An 18383-nucleotide genomic window follows, 5' to 3' on the forward strand; every position below is an offset into this window, starting at 1 on the left:
AAAAATTCAAAAGCTTAAGTTGTTAAGGAAATTCTGATGAATGAAGAGAATGAAACCCCTCAGAAATCAAATCGACGTGCAGTCAACGTGGATAAACCTATTTGACAATGGAGGAGAAAAGTCGTAGGACACGTTGATGTAAGCCGACATGGCGGTGCCCACAAAAGTCTTTCGCAGCACGAGGTGCTCGTGCCCGTATGCCCATAACAGTAGTGGAGCAGAGCAACCCGATTAGACGTCATAGATGACACCACGAACACAGCTCGGCCCGTCCCCTTCGTTTGTCCCCATCATATCTGGGTTCATCCAACCTAGCCCACCCTACTGCTGTCTCTCTCTGTCTATAAGAGATGCCTCTCTCCCTCCATCTGCTTCCCACTTTCATCAGAATGGCAGCAGCAACGGCGGTGGCGGTGGCTGTGATGACGACCAACCACCTCGCATTCCTCTTCTTCACCTTCGCCGTGGGCTTCGTTTTGTTTTCGGCGCTGCTGCTGCTGCTGAGGAAGCGCCCATGGTGCAGCTGTCATGTTTGCGAGGCCTACCTGAGCTCCTCCTGGGCCGCCGAGTTCGACAATCTCTGCGACTGGTACGCGCACCTCCTCCGGGAATCGCCCACTGGTACCATCCACATCCACGTGCTGGGGAACACCGTCACCGCCAACCCGGCCAACGTGGAGTACATGCTCCGCACCCGGTTCGACAACTTCCCCAAGGGCAAGCCCTTCTCCGCCCTCCTCGGCGACCTCCTCGGCCAGGGGATCTTCAACGTCGACGGCGACGCGTGGCGGTTCCAGCGCAAGATGGCCAGCCTCGCGCTCGGCAGCGTCGCCGTGAGGTCCTACGCCTTCGGCATCGTGTCGGACGAGATCCGCCGCTGCCTGCTCCCGCTCCTCTCCTCTGTTGCTGACCGAGGGGACGGCGTCGTGGACCTCCAGGACGTGTTCCGGAAGTTCGCGTTCGACACCATATGCAAGATCTCCTTCGGCCTCGACCGCGGCTGCCTCGAGCTGTCGATGCCCATGTCGGAGTTCGCGGCCGCCTTCGACACCGCCTCGAGGCTGTCGGCGCGTAGGGGTACCGCGACGGCGCCGGTGGTTTGGAAGCTGAAGCGGCTGCTCAACGTGGGGTCGGAGAGAGAGCTGAAGCGGGCGATCCGAATGATCAACATGCTGGCGGAGGAGGTCATACGACAGCGCCGGAAGCAGGGATTCGCTTCCAGCCACGACCTCCTCTCCCGCTTCATGGGCTCGGTGGAGGAGGAGGACAAGTACCTCCGCGACATCGTCATCAGCTTCCTCCTAGCCGGCCGCGACGCGGTCGCCTCCGGCCTCACCAGCTTCTTCCTCCTCCTCTCGCGGCACGCGGACGTCGCGGCGGCGATGCGCGACGAGATCGCCAGCGTCACCAAGGGCGACGGGGACGACGTGGTGAGCTACGAGCGGCTGAAGGAGATGCACTACGTGCACGCGGCGATCTACGAGAGCATGCGCCTGTTCCCGCCGGTCCAGTTCGACTCCAAGTTCTGCCTCGAGGACGACGTGCTCCCGGACGGCACCTTCGTGAGCAGGAACACGAGGGTGACCTACCACCCTTACGCCATGGGGAGAATGGAGAGCATATGGGGGCCGGATTGGGGGGAGTTCAAGCCGGAGCGGTGGCTCCGCCGCGGAGTGTTCACCCCGGAGAGCCTGTTCAAGTACCCGGTGTTCCAGGCAGGGCAGAGGGTGTGCCTGGGGAAGGAGCTGGCGATGGTGGAGATGAAGACCGTCATCGTCTCCATGGTCACCAAATTCGACTTCAAGGTACTTCAAGGCGGCCGGACGATCAAGTTTGTGCCAGGGCTGACGGCGACCATCAGCGGGGGAGTGCCAGCTCGGGTGACCCGGTGCGTGTCTCGCCGCCTCCCATAGGCCACGGTAGATGTTGGATACCTAGTCTTCTTTGGACTTTGCGCACCTAGAAAGGCGTTTAGCGTCGCATCTCCCCCATGGCTGCAGTCTGCACAGATCCAGGAGAACCAAAGAAGCAAAGACGCCGAAAAAAATAATCCCATGTATGTAATCGGAGAATGGAAGTCAATCGATTTAGAATTTAGTTATGTTTAGTTGCCTCGTGATCCTAATTCTGAAGTGGATCAGATCCGTCCTTCCTCGATCCATCACCAATACACCATTAGATTCCAGTTCAAATAATTGGTGGCTTCTATCGTCACGTATTTCCATACGATCACATCGATTTGAGTGTTGTGTCTATATTGAGATATCCGAGTTCATTAGTATATAAAATAATACATTTAAATTTTAAATCGTTATTTAATATAATAAATATTTTTTATTTTAAAATATAAATTTATGTGATAAAAAAAGGGGAGAAGATTTGCTATCTTGTTTGATTGATGCAGTTGTTTATATAAAGATAAATAGGAGATAAATAGTTCATTTCAAATTATCTCAAAAAAAAAAAATTCCTATTTGATCCATCAAACTCTCTTCGGATGCACCCCTGTAATAGTCGATAAGAAAAAACTATTATTATTATTATTATTATTATTATCATTTGCGTTTCGAGCTGTCTTTGCTCGATAATATAACTCTTTTGGATTGAAGTATCAAATGAATATCGATTATACTCAGGGCTCCGATCGTGATGGATTTTCATTGATATTATTAAGTATCAAAAACGAATATTCTTAACTTTATCCAATCTCAAGTGGACGAATAAACGACATATATCGAAAAGATGAATCATCTAAAAAATATATAATTTAGCTTTTTAGTATAAAAATAAAATAATAAGGGTCAGAAACTTGAAAGATCAGACAAACACTCGACTGTGAAGCATTTGAAACGTGTTTATTTACTATTAGAAGGAATTCTAGAGAGACTATTACAGCCTACATTGAAGCTTTCTTCTTTCGCGTGCTTTTGTTCTTTGGCGAGACCTGACAGCCGATGCGCATCAACTCACTGTCGTGGACCTTTCGCGGCCGCTGTAGTCGCATGGACTCGCGGAAAACAAAGGAAGAACAGTGTGTCTGCAATGCCGGTCTCTGCAAAAGGATCCTTGAAATGGTCGACAAACCACGTCAATCCTTGGAAGAAGCTTCTCAAGTCCAATTCTTGACTTCAGCTGGCATTTAACATTTTACTTGGTTCCTAATAAAAGAAAACAAAAACATAATTTTCTCATGATAAATTTAAATTCTCCACTTTAAGATGGGTCGCATTTCTTCCAATAATATCATAGCTAAATTTTTGGTATCCCTTGCACCAGTTGATATACACTTCCATATACAGTACTCATATTTTTTTTTTTTTGTCTACGCTAATGAAATACAATATATATACTCTAAGAAAAAAAATTATCATTTTGAGTTTTTTTTCCCGATAAACACCTATCATTTTTAGAATTATCGAACGATGTTATCTATTACCTCGTAACATATGAAATACCCCGAGCTACCTATAATTTTTTTTCTCTCTTTTTCTTATTTTTCTTTTGGATCGGTCCATAGGATGAACTACAATAATTTTTACACTATATTATAATATTTTTAATAATATTATAAAATATTATAGCGTATTTATATATTTAGTTATAATATTCCTAGTATTATTATGACATAGTATTTTTGTACTACATTATAGTGTTTTTTGATATTATTGAAAATATTATAAACATAATATTTTTTATAAAATTTGTACAAAAACTCTATGGTAATTTTTTTTAAAAAAGAAAAATATCATTTTAGGGTTTTTCGAGAAGCATATCTTATTTTTAGAATTCTCAAACGACGCTCTTTTTTACCTAACATTTAAAACATCTCTTTTTTTTAATTTTGAAAAGAAAAATATCTCGAGGATGAACTATAGTGTTTTTACAATGCATTATAATGTTTTTAGTAATATTATAAAAATAATATAATGTATTTATATATTATGTTATAATATTTTTATACTACGTTACGATATTTTCCTAGTATTATTATAACACAGTATTTTTGTACCGCATTATAGTGTTTTTTGATATTATTAAAAATATTATAAACATAGTAATTTTATAAAATTTGTAAAAAACACTATGTTATGGTGTTTTTATATAGCATTATAGTATTTTTATATTATTACTAAAAAAATATCATAACACAGTGTAAATATATTATGATTGAACTAATTTACCCTATTGATCAGTCTATAAGAAAAGAAAGGAAAAAAGATGTCCTATGTATTATGTTAAAAGAAAAAAAAAGAAGTGTTGTTTGAGAATTTTAAAACTTAAAGTGCTTTTATAGAAAAATCGAAAAAGATATAATTTTTTTTTCGAAAATTCATCCAACTAATAATTTGAATTGGGCTCCAACGTTATGAAATCCACGTGTCATGTCCTTATTAAATATGATCAGAGCACTGTATCTTATATTAATGTATCCAGATTATTACATTTAATTTGGATAATTATAAAATGATAATTCAATTATTTGATCCACATAGAGGTTGCATAGATACGATAGTTCGACTCATATCATCGTTATTCGCGTACTTGGCACGTACTACATGCGTTATGATACGTGGTTCATACGCTGCACGCGTGCTTATTTCTTGCAGACGATGCCACGGCCGCCCATGCCGCTGCTGCACTTGACGTCCTCGTGCTCCACGGCCATGGCGATGCCGCCTGCTTCGCGGTCGAAGCTTGACACGGCGCAGTCGGCGGAGAACATATCGGAGACAAAGAACTTGTCTGCGCCTCCCATCACTGGCATCTTCTTGGTCACGTCCACCCGGCTCACGTAGTCCTCCCTGTAGGTCTGACCGAGCACCCCATGCACGTCGGGGCTGGGGGAGTAGAACTTGAAGCCCAGCTCCAAGTGGGCGATGCAGTCGTCCTTGGTCACCCCGTAGCTGTGCACCCTGGATTCTTCCTCCGTGATCGGCACCGCGTTGAGGGTGATCTTGAGCTTGCCTTCCACCTCGACCGTGACCGCGTTCGCGGTGCTCGTTCGGACGATGGACACGGCCCGGGCGGAAGATGGCTGCCATTTGGCGCCTTCCTTAGTCGGGATCTGCACTCGCTGGCCGTCGAATGTGATCATGAGGCGGTCGACCGCGTCATCCCATGCGGCAGTCTTTTGAGCTCCGACGTAGAGGCGGTGGTCGTCCAAGAGGAGGGCGATGGCCTGGACCCAGGTGAAGTCCCTGGTCATGGTCGGGTCTCGCTTTCCGATGAAGTGGGCGTTGATGTGGAGGCCGGAGTCGGAGAACAGGCAGAAGTCCTGGTTCTTCCTGCCGTGGAAGTAGAAGGTGATGCCGTCGCCGCCGATGAAGCGCGGGTCGCCGCACACCGCGCCGGGAGCGTTACAAACTGCAACCGGAGGACGACAAACTAAGTAATCTTCCAACACGATGGAAACAAAAATCGAGTGCCGCTTGCTTACCGCACATCGGCTTGCAGGTTGCGCAGTCGACGTAGCACGAGCGAGGGCAACGGGCGGGGCAGTACATGAAGCCCTTGCACTTCCGGTAGAGTTGCGGGGAGTTGCACCTCACCAGCTTGCGGTACTTGGGAGGCCTCTGACCGGCGACGGTCAGGGCGAGGACGAGAGAGCAGACCACAAGCAGAGCCAGCTGCGCTCGTGCCATCGGAGATGATTTAGTAGCTGGCGGTGTGTCGAGATGGTGATCTCGATGGCCTTTTTATAGGCACGAAACGTGCGACGGGCACAGGGGTTGACTTGATGAGCCAACGGAGGTAAGAAGACATTGCATGTGACGTGCCCGAAGCGTGCGGATCCAATCACGTGTGGCGTGTTTGGGCTTCAGCCATCCTACGCTGTCGGAACCGTGGGTGTGGGAATCTTGATGAGGTCGGCCACATAGTTAAGGTCGATGTACTTCTCACTCTTCTTGATGATCATGGAATTATATTGTTCTAACTTTGGCAGGCACACTCTGCGGCATGCAATAATTCACGTCAACTTCATTGGATCCATGAAGCTTGACCCTTCGTTATCGGGTTGGGACAAGCACAGATCAAGGAAGAAGAAAGCAATATAGACAAAGGCATCGGCACCAGAAGACAAGGGCTCATGTTCTCGATCCATTAATTAGATGCCGACTGGGAGATTAGATCTCGGCAATCAAAAGGCAAGCGAAGCTTCATTAATTTACCTTCGGATTTCAATCGAAAACATTAGTAAACAATGCGGAGTGGATTCGAAGTAGTCAAAATGAATGCAAGTCAACTTTGATGTTAATTATGTTAATCGAAGGTGGAATTTTGCAGTCATTTCTTTTCATCGTCGACTGGATCCAACGGTTGTTGTGAATCCAGTAAATCGAATCAACGACGGATCTAATTGGTCTACTCTCGGGTGTTCCTCTATGTTGACTTAGCTTGCACGCCGAGAGAGCACGAATCTCTGCACACGAGGAAAGTACTTAATCTGAAATGTAATACTATTACAATAATAATAATGATAATAATAAAATTATAAATTTTAATTATGGATTTTTGTTGTTGTTGTTAAGATATATGTTTAGTTTAGTTCAGAGTTAATACTATAATTTGTTTAAATTCATAATTTATTATAAGAAAAATAGCAAAAAAATTATATATTAATTATTATTAGTGATAACAGTGATTTGATAAAGATTCTTATTTACGAAATTGCCATTAAAGAGACTTCGTATTTGCAGGAATGCCGCACCGCCCTTGGGACCGACCCTGGTCCCACCCTCCCCCAAATCGCCCAGCCTTCCGCTACAAAATTGCTCCTTTTTCCTCGTTGAATATAATGTCCTCGGGAAGCCCGAAGTCTCCGACCGAATCCGTGGACTTCTGCGTCGCCTCAGAGATCTCCTCCCCCTTTGCGCCCATGGCCGAGGTATTGATCTGACGTCTGAATTAAAGAATAGAATACGCTTAGGATGATGGATTTCTCTGCGATCGATTTCATAGACCTTGTATGAATTGCTTTCTATCTTTCGCTCTGTTGCTGAGATGATATGTTTGGGAGAATCCTTCTCCTTGCAGTGCGATCTCTTCGTGGATGGGTTCAATTGAATCCCTACGTCTGCTTATCACAGTGTTCTATTTTTATGCTTCCTGGATCTAATGGTTTAGGCATGAAACAGTTGGTATGGTTGAAACGATTTATTAGGTTATGATGTATATGACTTGTATCCGTGTTTCACTTGGATCCCTCTTCGATGACCGGCTTAATGCATAGAACATGAAATGTTGCAGACGATGAAGAGGAAAAGCTATCAGGTTCATGCAGGGAATAAAGGGATGAAATACATGAATATTATTGGTTCATCCGCAACTGTGTTTGAGAGTGTTATCTAACTATAGGTTGATTGAGATTAGTTTGTGTTCTTCTTTACCATTAGAAAACATGCGGATAGGATAATGCAGTTCTTGTATTGTAGAAGAGGTTAAATAGATTTAGCTTCAAGAAATATTTTCGATATCTTTGAAGGCCACTCTAGCATGAATAAGAAGATACTTACAATTCTGATGTGAGACTCCTCTTGGTTTGGAATAACTCAACAACATAAAAAGCCAAGTTGAAAACAGGAATAACTACAAAGTGTTGAGCTCCTTGTTCCAGGAATAACTGTTCCATAATAAGGTAGGATAAGCTTTGATCATGATGCCCAATTTCTCTAATGTTCCGATTGTATTCTTATTCTTTTGTTTATTTTTTCTGTAAGCCCATTCTTATGAATGATGATACCATGCCATATTATCTTGCTGCATTTCAAAAGTTGACATTTGGAGAATCTAAATTTTATTCTGTAGATTGCTGCCACAGACCATAGCATAGTCTTGTGAATTGAATGCAAGTGATACTATTTTGTGGTATCACACTTTAGGATTGTGTATGCGAGACCTAACCTTAGTATCGTTGAAAAATGCACTTATGTGTCGCTTAAACTTTGAAACTGTAGCCATTTGAACAACACATTTATCAAAAATTTGTGCCAAGGATTAGATCCTTATGAATCAAGTTTGATACTTTTTACTTGCTTCTTAAGTCTATGCCTTTGAAAAAATAGAAGAGTTTTTAAATATCTTCTGTATAAGCAAAATTTCCATTGAAATGAAGAAATTGTTTATAATCTCTTCTGCATATTTCATCGGTTGCATCTGTGTGTCACATTGATAAGTCTGACTTTCTTCCTCTTTTTCTCCTTTGAATTTGGCCCTCAAATCTTCATACTATCTGTATTTTACAGTTTCATTAGGCAGAAGATAGCTGTTTTGAAATGTAAAATGTAAATCTCTAGTGGCTCTTTTAGTTGATGTCTAATATATCTAACGATAGCAAAATTGTTGCGATACTATTTTACAGACTGTTGTGCTCAAGGTTGGTATGTCATGTGAAGGTTGCGTTGGGGCTGTTAAAAGAGTTCTCACCAAAATGGAAGGTCACCTTAATGCTCTTTTTGACTTTATGCTATTTCAATATCTTTGACTTTTTTAGGAGATCATGGTGTTGACTAAAAGGAAAAACTGAACGCTTTCTGATTAACTGCAATGTTCAACACCATGGCCTAATTGCAACTAGTGCTGCTATGATGTAAATTTCCATGATCCACGAAAGTTAATTTCCTGTTGCAAGTCCTTCACTTGGTTCAACAAAGATCAGTTATGACAATGTCTCCAATCTACATATGCTTTGAGCATTCCTTGAACGAGCTTGATGGATACATATGCATCTTTGTCGTTAATTTCAGGTGTTGAATCCTTCGATGTGGATCTGAAGGAGCAGAAAGTGACCGTCAAAGGCAACGTAAAACCGGAAGCTGTTCTTCAAACTGTTTCAAAAACAGGCAAAAAGACTTCCTTTTGGGAAGCTGAACCTGAAACCAAGGAATCTACTTCCTCTGCCGATACCAACACTGCATGACGGCTAAATGTTTGCCTGTTTAAAGAACTCTTGTTTTCTTATATGGTGTGACCTTTTATAACGTTGACTCTTGTGCGACTATGATCAATTGCATGCTGTGTTACCGAGTGTTATCGGATCAATTGTGACATATCTGATGGAGTTTTTTTTTTTGGAAAAAAAAAGGTTACTTTAGATTATCAAATGTTAGTAGAGGGTATTTAGAAGCGAATTACCTCTCCAAAAAACATTTGCAGAATGTTTTCTTGCGAAGTTTGCTGAAGTATAGGCCAAAAAATTCTATTAGCATGGGATGTGTATTCAATCAATAACAAAAGTGTCATTAACTAGTTAAAATACGTTTTGGAATGTGTTATTGAGCGTCCACGAGATCATATTTGGTTGATGCAGGACTTACTGAGTTCGGAGTTCGATTTGATTATTAAGGAACATGAAAATTTTCCTATGTAAATTGTTTATAATTCAATCATTAGGGGTTAATTATAGATTATTCATGTAGTTAGATCTTTTTATTATCTCAAGTTTTAAAATTAAAAAATTTATATTGGAATCTTTATAGTTATGAAAGTGAAACATTTAGTTTCATTTAATATAACATCATCCGTTTTATCGATGGAAGTACCAAAATAAAAAGTAAAAAGATAATTTAAATGTTCTAATTGTGTTTTTAGTAGTGGCGGACAACCACACCGCAAGGGTCACGGATAATTATTATGGATGAGGAGGGAAAACAACAATGAGAAGTGAGGTGACGATGCAAATGTTGATGCTATGCATCTACGTTAGTGTCGCTCGGCAATTGCATCGATGCTGACACAAATGCATATGCAGAGTGTCGCTCAACATCTGCATTAGCATCGACGTAGATATAGAATGGGGTTGCCCTTCCCCGCATCATTGTTGGCACTGACATAGATACAGAGCGGCATCGCTTTGTATCAACATTTGCGTCGATGATGATGTTGATGAATATGCCGAGTACCGCCATCCTTCCCTGTATTATTATCGACGTCAATGCAGATGCAGAAATTGAGCTAAGCTTTTCATTTGTATCTATGTCGTTATCGATGCATATGTCGAGCAACCCATTCGTCGCTCGATAATTATGTCGGTGTCAATATAGTTGCCGATTAGCGCATATGTCAGTGTCGATACAAATGCAGAACATCTGCATTATCATCTCACCTCTCGTTATCGTTCTCCCTCATAATCCATAACAATCATTTGTGGCCATAGCGATATTATTGTCCGTTTTCATCAAAAACGTAACTAAGATATTAAAATTATCTTTTTGTTCATCGTTTTCGTGCTTCCATCAATAAAACCAATGACGTTAAGATAAAAAAAAACTAGATATTTTATTTTTATAACCATAGAGATTATAATATAATTTTTTTATATTTAGAGACTAAGATGCCAAAAAAAAAAAAAAAAGTCTAACTATAGGGGTTATAATTAGCCTTATTTATGGGGATGTTTTGTAGGTGGAATAATGAGCTAAGATAAATATTATTATCATAATCAAATATACGATGGAATTGGATTTGGATATGGTGACAAGCCAAATGATATTTTTTTTGATAAAATATATATAAATGATGTAGAAAGTTAACATAATTCCTAAATTTAAATAATTAAAAATAAATTGATATCTTGAATTTATTTTATGTTAAAATGAGTTAGTTATTTTTGGTGAAATAATGCTAAAAAATTTAATTTTAATCAAATGAAAATTAATATTAAATGCGTGTCCAAATTACTCTATGTCATGGTACACATAAAGCATCTAAAATTCTATTATAGTTGGAAGTCACATTCACAAGCCTTTTCGTCGAATCAGCCGCTTGATGGGCTACTGACGGCCCTGATGACATCAACAATCAACATGCGGAGGCTTCCTGCGTTTTCTATATACCGCTCGCCTCTGTTCGGCTCCCATTCTCCCGCCAGAAAACCCTAGGAAAAGCTTACTCCCTAATCGCTGCGGCGGATTTCGCAACCCTAAGTAATTATTCCTCGAACTTGGTCTTTATCTCCATTCGCAACGTGGTTCACCGACTGTGCGTCGATTCGTCTCTACTTTCGGTTTATTTTTGCTCCATTGTAGGGCGAGGTTGGTGCACCCCACCCTCTTTTGTTGTTTCGTCCGTTTCCTTATGTTAGATGATTATAATCTTTGTTCATAGGGTTATATATTATCGCATTTGAGAACTTCAATTAGCAAGGTAATGCTCATGTTCTAAGATTGCTCACTAGATGTCTGCTCCACCTTTTAGGCACCTGTTCCCGTTGGAGAAGAAGTTGTTACACTAATTGCTTTGTGCATATATTTGTGCAACAATGTTTGCGCGTATGCCGTAGCATTCAGTGATGCGATTCTTGGAGAGAATGACATTGCGTTGTATTCAGAATCGGATTTGATTCTTGACATGCTAAGTTTAACACGCACTGTAGTACATATTAACTTGGAATCGGAACCGAACTGCACTTGGCTGGTTCCGGTTTGGTTTGGAATCGGCAAACTGCCGGGCTAATTTTGTTTCGGTTCCGGCCCGGTTCGGTTCCGATTCGAATCGAATCGTGGTCAGGTCTAACCTTTCCCCTCTGGGTACATAGCACACTTCAGATCTTCACATTATTGTTTTAAAAAGAAGTCAGAAATGGGGATTTAGTACACCTATCTCAATTAATTTCTAAAAGAATTGCAGAGATTGGAGCTGATGGAGATAAATTTGAAGTCTTAAAGCAATGCTGTGATGTTAAGGGGGTGATAATGGTGAAAGTTTTTAGCAGGATATGTGTTGTCGGCAAACCACAAGGAATGAATCTAGAGAACAGTGCTCCAAGTTTTCTCACACTTCCTATCTTTTGAAGTTTGCATATTTGCACACTTATTATATTTAGTGTTTCTTGTATCTGCAAGGGATGAGTCAACACTAATTCTCATAAGGTTTCTTGTATCTCCTATTTTCTTTTATACAATTAGAATCATGCTCTTGTTATTTCTGCTAATTTTTGTTGTTTTTTGTAATGTGCTTTATTTAGATGATCCATTGTGTGTTTCCTTTTTTTTTTTTAAATTTTAAGAAGGAACTAGGCTATGTGTGTTTCCTTGAATATGCTTTATTTGTGAGCTAATTGTTTTTTGTAATGCTCATTTTGTCAAAGATTTGTTTTTTTTTCATCAGGATGAAGGTCATTGCTGCTTATTTACTTGCTGTCCTTGGTGGAAACATTAGTCCTACTGGTGATGACTTGAAGTCTATTTTGGAATCAGGTTTAGTCGGCTTCCTTCTCCTTATGTACTTCCATTGGATTCTGTCATTTTTACACATTGACAACCAAGTTTGTAATATACTTTGTCATGTCTGTGACGTAATAAATTATTACCCTTTAATTTGAAATATTAAAGTTTACTATGACCAAGCCGAACAATAATATTAGGAGTGTTGTTGTCTTTGTTTGTTTTACTGCATAATACATTATTAAATGCATCAAAGCATTCTTTATTTGAATGAACTGATGGTGTAAAATACCTTCAGGTTCTATATACTTAATTACTCTCAAATTTGAATATATTACCAAATGGCTTGGGTCCACGTGGGTCTTGAGATGCCATAGACCTGTTGTGTTTTCGAAGATAATTTTTTTGATAGAAAAATTGAACAGGTAATTTTTTTCAAAGGGGTCCCTCTCCGTCACCACTTGGCTACCAATAACATATGAGGTGTTTAACTAGCTGTAACCATTGAGCTTGAGGAATAAACTTCAGTGATAAAATTTAAGGGTTCAGAAATTCATATATTAAATGCAGTAAATACAACTTATTTGATTCCAGTTGGTGCTGATGTTGATGAAAAAAAGATTGAGCTTCTCTTGTCCCAAGTCCATGGTAATGACTTGACGGAACTTATTGCTACTGGGAGAGACAAGATCGCCTCAGTGCCTTGTGGTGGTGGCGGTGCTGTTGCAGTTGCTGCAATTGCTGGAGGTGGTGGTGGTGCTTCTGCAGCCCCTGCAGTTGCTGAACCAAAGAAAGAGGAAAAGGTAGAAGAGAAGGAAGAATCAGATGATGTAAGTTACTTTTTATGATTTAACTGCAGAGTTTCTAATGGTCAGTCCTTTTGGCTGGAAACACCTTGGCTATAGATGCAGTAATCGACTTATCTCTGGATGATACCTTTGTTTTTTTGACAAACCTTTCCTTTCCAGCCTTATTATTTGATTGACTGATTGTGCTCTAATCGCATTTGTGCAGGACATGGGCTTTAGCTTGTTCGACTGATTGGTCTACTGTAGTCCAGCAGAAGCTGCTGTTTTTGGTGCAGTAATTAGGGAAAAATCAATCTGCATTGAAGCTTCAGCTTTGATGTTTGTTGTTTATTTTCCCAAAAAAATTCCATCATGATCTCGAATTTTGTTCCTCAACATATTTCTCGGTTATATTTCTGCTTCACTCAAGTCGACAAACTTGTTAGGAGTTTGATTGAGATTTAGCTTCATTGAATATACTTGTGTTTTGTATGCCGGGTAGGCGGTCCAAGGTAACCACATTTCTTTACGGAGATTTCAAGCATGTAGTTGTGCCTCGCTTCTCTAGTTTCTGTTGATACGCAAAGCCATGTCGATAGATATCAGTGGTCCTATCTTTGTTTACGCAGTTTATGTTTTAGCATGCCTGGTGCCTAGTTATAATGATTGTTGCAGATGGAGACGAATACATCAACGTCGGACGATCATATGGTGACCACTTGTCGGATGCAGATCAATATACCACCTTACCTCACTGATTGGCAACTAGGATGGAGGGTTCAGTCACATATCGCAACTTCGATGGAGGGTCGTCAACCTTTCACCAAAGTAAGAATCTCAAAGCACGAACGGACGGCCTTCAACGATTTCGGTTCACACAGATTGAGGTGCGATTGGGCCCATGGGCGATCGATGAACGGTCGAGATGAGACGAATCGACCAGCTTTTTGTTCATGAGGTACGTGCGGTATTCGAACGGACCAAAAGGCACCACCACAAAAAAAAAGGTGTTTTTACTTAGACTCTTCAATTTTTATTTATTTAATATTTGATATAATAAGAGATTTTGCATAAGAAAATATATAGAATGTGACATTAACGTATTTTCGAAAATAAATAAATAAAATGAGAAAAAAGTGAACGGCCTTTACAGTGTGGGGCAGCTGAATCTGGAGAAAGCAAGCAAAACCGTTCATTCCTCACCCCCCGCCTTCGCCAGTTTTGCTGACGCGGCCTCGTTCCCCTCCTGTATTAAACGACACGTCCGCTGGGGCCCAGTTCCCATCTCCATGCACCTCTCCGCCCCACGCGGATCACCCGCCTCAGTTCCATACGAAAACAACCAAACAAACCATAACAAGAAGCCCCCCTTTCCCTGCACCGCATTGGGATCCGCCACACTTCTCTCTCTCTCTCTCTCTCTCTTGTTCACTGCTCACGCCCTGCTGCTCTACTCTCTCATCTCCGTCACATCGACCCCAGACTGTCATCCTCGCTCGCGAAATCCCTGTAGAGGTGAAAGGGTTCTTGGGCGATGGCCTTCACCCTCGCGGGGATCCGGCTCCCCACCGTGCGGACGTCGCGGCTGTCTGCGCGATCGGGATTCCAGGCCGAGCAGGGGAGGAGGGCCGCCGATCTCGCTTTCCTGTCAAGAAAGCCGATCAAGGTGCCGTTTCTTGGTGAGCTCTTTCTCCTTTTTTGGTGTGTGCTTGCTTCGTGTTATCACCGGCGTACGATCTTTTGATTTCGACTCTGATGATGCAAAGATTGTTCTGGTCCTCTATAGTGCGTTTCTGTTCGATCCTTTCCTCTGTTCACTTCTCGTTCTCTCTCGCTTTCGCGGCTGTTCTGCTTTGATCTTGATCGCATTTGTCTGGTAGCTTTCTAATTATGAAGTTCCATATGTACATTGTATTTGCAGTTTCTCCTTGATTTAGATCACATTCGATATTTGTTGTTGTTACTACGTTCTATGCAAGAATGAGGAGGTCCGTCGATATCGGTAGTAATAGTACAAGGACTGCGAAATTGTGTTTCTAGGCAACATGTACGGAATCCAAGTTGGCGAGGCATTTTGACAGTTTTGGGGAGTATATTGTGACAGTTTTGACATTTTCGTTCCCTTTTTTTCAGCTTTCTTTGGCCATTGATGCCTCATGTTACAAAATCATTAGATGTGAGAGTCTCTTTCGGAGGTTTGAGAATTGACTTGTGACAACAAGTTTGGTTCTTGCATGGAGGATTATGTGGCCTTAGTGGAATTACCAAGTGCATCCGTTCTTTTTTTCCTAGTATGATATCAGTGGATTCAGATAACAATTAAGATGTTTTACAGAAAAGAAGAGGTAGCATGTTCCAGCTTTTGAGTTAGTTGTTTTGATCTAGATTTTGATGGTTTCATCTAAGAAATGATATCAAGTGGGAGCTTTATGGCCATGTTGTTGCAGATAGTAGAAAGCACAGATCACTTCTCCTCCTGGCAAATGATTGGTCAGAAAGCTGCAGAAGTTTCATTGTGGCATTTCGGAGAGCTCCCCCATATGGACTGGGTGAAAAATACTTTTTTCCTACACATTTTAGGCAAAAGTTAAATACTTAGAGATGGCAAAGAAACATCTCAATTTTGGGGTATCTGATCTGTAGGGAAGCAATAAAGTTTTAGTGAATAACATAGATAGAAATACCTTGATAGGTCCAAGACATTCCTCATGACAGTGGCTACAACTTGTTCTGATGCAGGAAATCTCGATAATTTTCGGTGGAAATATACTTGAGGATGGAAGCAAAAGAACTACTCTGATGAGTAGAAAATATGAAATAAGAGTATTCCTCACATGGCTACAACTTGTACTAACGTGGGAATTTGGATTACTTTCTGCAGAAAGATACTTGAGGATGGAAGCACATTATCTATTCTGATGGTTTAGATTAAGTTTGAAATAAGAGGAATGATGAAGTTATGTGGAAAAGATTATTAAAATTTTGTTTTGTCATATGATGTAAGGGCTTGTAGAACATCAAGTTTGCAGAGAATTATATCATTTCTGATTGATTCTTGGGCTATGGCTTTTGCAACCAAAGTACCAAACAAGATCGATTATGTTGAAATTGATGGTTCCATGGAACTGCATGGTACAAAAATTCAAGACTAGTAAAAATGCCCTTTTTGCACTACCAATTCTGCATTAATGTCCCTATAGGAAGAGAAGTTGATGAGTCTTGCCTGCAAGAAAGTAACTTCGTCTTCTTTTATCCAGGATTGAAGGAGAGGAATGCTAATACTCCTCCATCTTTTCTGGCTCCCCATGGTAGATAGTTTTGATGACAATTGAAATAAGACTATCTTCTGGAAGATGGTTATCCAATTGGTTATATTTAGTGCCAAATTTGAAATGAATATTGAATCCATCATTTGGGATTGATTTCATGAAAAAGTTCAGCCTTGAAGAATCTTTGTTTGTTGGAGCCATTTGTATGGAATTGTTGGAGTCACTCATATGAATCTGTTGGAGTTACTGCTTGTAAATTTTAGTTTTCACTTTCTAGAATGATTAATAACAAAAGAGATGCTGAAGAGGGTCTGTTCTATTGCATAAGAATAATAAAGTGAGTGCTACGTGGCTTACTGTTTTCATGCTCTGAGAAATTGTAGCATTATTTTTGAGCATTGCAGCTACAGTTGTTTTTTTGGACTTTTGAAGGTCTAATGGTGTGATCAAATTAAATGATTTAGCTTAATATTACATAGGATTTAATTTAGTCTCTTATTGATCCATCTATCATATCCAGACAGATTGTGTTTTGCTGGATCATTGGTTCTCATCTTAGCTTTTGCCACCTTAAGTGGTTATTTTTCTTTCTTTTAATGCTTATCAGGTGTCTCTTTTTGGGAAAATAACCGCAGGAAGTTCTTCTGATGCTGACCCTGCATATACAACTGTTTCTGCAACCGGCAAAGTGCTAGTTCCAGGTACTGAAAGTGATGATGTGCCATCTTCTACTCTTCCGACCTCAAACACTGAAGCTGCATCAAGTAATCTGCAGGTATCATAGAATAGGCTTATCTTCATTCATTCAATTGGTTTGTGACCCCAAAATCACTATGTTGAGAAAGCATCATAGAATAGGCTTATCTTCATTCATTCAGCGGCTTTTGTGACCTCAAAATCACTATTTTGAGAAAGCATATGTCTCACATAGTCGCATGGAATCTTTTTATATCATATTTTTCAATTTTTCGTTGGTGTCATTGTTATGGTGTCTCATTTAGTTGTAGGTTGAATTGTTTACAAACAATAAAGCCACTAAGTTTAACATGATTCTTTTTCCTTATCTATTTTTGTGCCTGGAATGGGCTTTTTTATAGTGCCTAAATAGCCTAAGCAATAAACCTAATTTTGCAATTAATAACCTGATCTATAAGTCCTTTGAGGACAAGGTTGAGCCAGATGCAGGGCAGACATCCACTGCCTCCGAACTTACTGGTGCAGAAAGTACAAGTGAAGGTGACAAAGGCACAAATTCTTCTCAAGCCAAAGAAAGGGTTGAGGATGTTGAGGAAAAACTAAGATGTGTTCCTCCACCTGGTAGCGGACGAAGAATTTATGAAATCGACCCATTGTTAAAGGGTCATCGATCACATCTTGATTACCGGTAGGTTTCTATATGTCACTTTTTTTAGTTATTTTTAATGAGGGAATGATATTTTATGACTACAATTGTTTTGGGAAACATATTTTTTCAGTGTTACTGTGTACTTCTTTGTGCCAACTTTTAGAAAATCAACTGCACTACATGTTGAGTGAGAATTTACATGCTTTTATCTTAAACAGCAAACTTGGATTTAGAGCATAACTTTTTCTGGGCTTTTCTGGCATTAGATCTTTGGCACAGATTTTTCTGAAGACCAAAAAATAATAATTATGATATTTTGCAAAATGAGTGCTGAAATGACTTATAGATTGAATGTTTTAATGCTGATAAATATATTGGATAGCTTAAGCATGACAAGCTAGGTATGTTGAGTAATGTACAAGATTGATCAATCACTTGTCTGCTTTCAAAATTTTCCAGCTAAAATGTGGTTGTTGTTTTCCTTTTGTTTTTCATAAAATTATGTCACGTGTCTTTACAGAAGTGAATTATGCTTCTTCCTTTTTCTTCCTGCCTATCTATGTCACTGTTAAATTTAAGAACTTAAGTTTGGAAAGGAATCTGTTCTAATGTTTGATTGCAGATATAACCAGTACAAGAAAATGCGCGAGATGATTGATCAGTATGAAGGTAGTTTGGATGCATTTTCTCGTGGCTATGAGAAGTTTGGCTTCAAACGCAGGTATGCATCTGGCTATATATATTCCTACAAAAGCTATGTTCCCTTGTCCCTCACCTCGCTGTGCGACAAAGTTATCATTCTTGATTTGAACTTCTCATT

At 40.4% G+C, this 18383-nt stretch overlaps 5 protein-coding genes across 6 annotated transcripts in view; 4 read left to right on the forward strand and 1 right to left on the reverse strand.

Annotated features, from left to right (window-relative positions):
• Nucleotides 1–363: 363 nt before the first annotated feature.
• LOC135675946 (cytochrome P450 94C1-like) lies at nucleotides 364–2111 on the forward strand. The gene has a single exon (XM_065186614.1). It carries the CDS (start codon nucleotides 390–392, stop codon nucleotides 1911–1913), a length of 1524 nt encoding a protein of 507 aa, XP_065042686.1. The 5' UTR covers nucleotides 364–389; the 3' UTR covers nucleotides 1914–2111.
• Nucleotides 2112–4496: 2385 nt separating this feature from the next.
• On the reverse strand, nucleotides 4497–5657 carry LOC135677672 (uncharacterized). Its single transcript, XM_065190042.1, has 2 exons — nucleotides 5438–5657; nucleotides 4497–5364 (listed from the first exon to the last, which is right to left on the reverse strand). Exons 1-2 carry the CDS (start codon nucleotides 5640–5642, stop codon nucleotides 4595–4597), a joined length of 975 nt encoding a protein of 324 aa, XP_065046114.1. The 5' UTR covers nucleotides 5643–5657; the 3' UTR covers nucleotides 4497–4594.
• A 1073-nt stretch (nucleotides 5658–6730) lies between these two features.
• LOC135677673 (copper transport protein ATX1-like) lies at nucleotides 6731–9047 on the forward strand. The gene is made up of 3 exons (XM_065190043.1): nucleotides 6731–6886; nucleotides 8360–8435; nucleotides 8745–9047. Exons 1-3 carry the CDS (start codon nucleotides 6797–6799, stop codon nucleotides 8915–8917), a joined length of 339 nt encoding a protein of 112 aa, XP_065046115.1. The 5' UTR covers nucleotides 6731–6796; the 3' UTR covers nucleotides 8918–9047.
• A 1774-nt stretch (nucleotides 9048–10821) lies between these two features.
• Nucleotides 10822–13441, forward strand: LOC103987217 (large ribosomal subunit protein P2A-like). Of its 2 annotated transcripts, none has more exons than XM_065186617.1 (4): nucleotides 10822–10922; nucleotides 12106–12194; nucleotides 12756–12991; nucleotides 13176–13441. In XM_065186617.1, the coding sequence occupies exons 2-4, from the start codon at nucleotides 12107–12109 to the stop codon at nucleotides 13200–13202; spliced, it is 351 nt and encodes a 116-aa protein (XP_065042689.1). In that variant the 5' UTR covers nucleotides 10822–10922; nucleotide 12106; the 3' UTR covers nucleotides 13203–13441. The 2 variants fall into 2 exon arrangements, with proteins under 2 accessions (XP_065042689.1, XP_065042688.1); XM_065186616.1 differs by having other exon boundaries at nucleotides 10868–11030.
• Nucleotides 13442–14285: 844 nt separating this feature from the next.
• LOC135675947 (1,4-alpha-glucan-branching enzyme 1, chloroplastic/amyloplastic-like) overlaps nucleotides 14286–18383 on the forward strand; it is a 30021-nt gene continuing 25923 nt past the window's right edge. The window contains exons 1-4 of the mRNA XM_065186615.1: nucleotides 14286–14628; nucleotides 16854–16993; nucleotides 17373–17602; nucleotides 18186–18284. Coding sequence (XP_065042687.1) covers nucleotides 14484–14628; nucleotides 16854–16993; nucleotides 17373–17602; nucleotides 18186–18284 — 614 coding nt within the window. The 5' untranslated portion in view covers nucleotides 14286–14483. The remainder of the gene's footprint in view (nucleotides 14629–16853; nucleotides 16994–17372; nucleotides 17603–18185; nucleotides 18285–18383) is intronic.

This window comes from Musa acuminata, chromosome BXJ1-6 (genome assembly GCF_036884655.1).
Source record: "Musa acuminata AAA Group cultivar baxijiao chromosome BXJ1-6, Cavendish_Baxijiao_AAA, whole genome shotgun sequence".
NCBI classification, from domain to species: domain Eukaryota; kingdom Viridiplantae; phylum Streptophyta; class Magnoliopsida; order Zingiberales; family Musaceae; genus Musa; species Musa acuminata.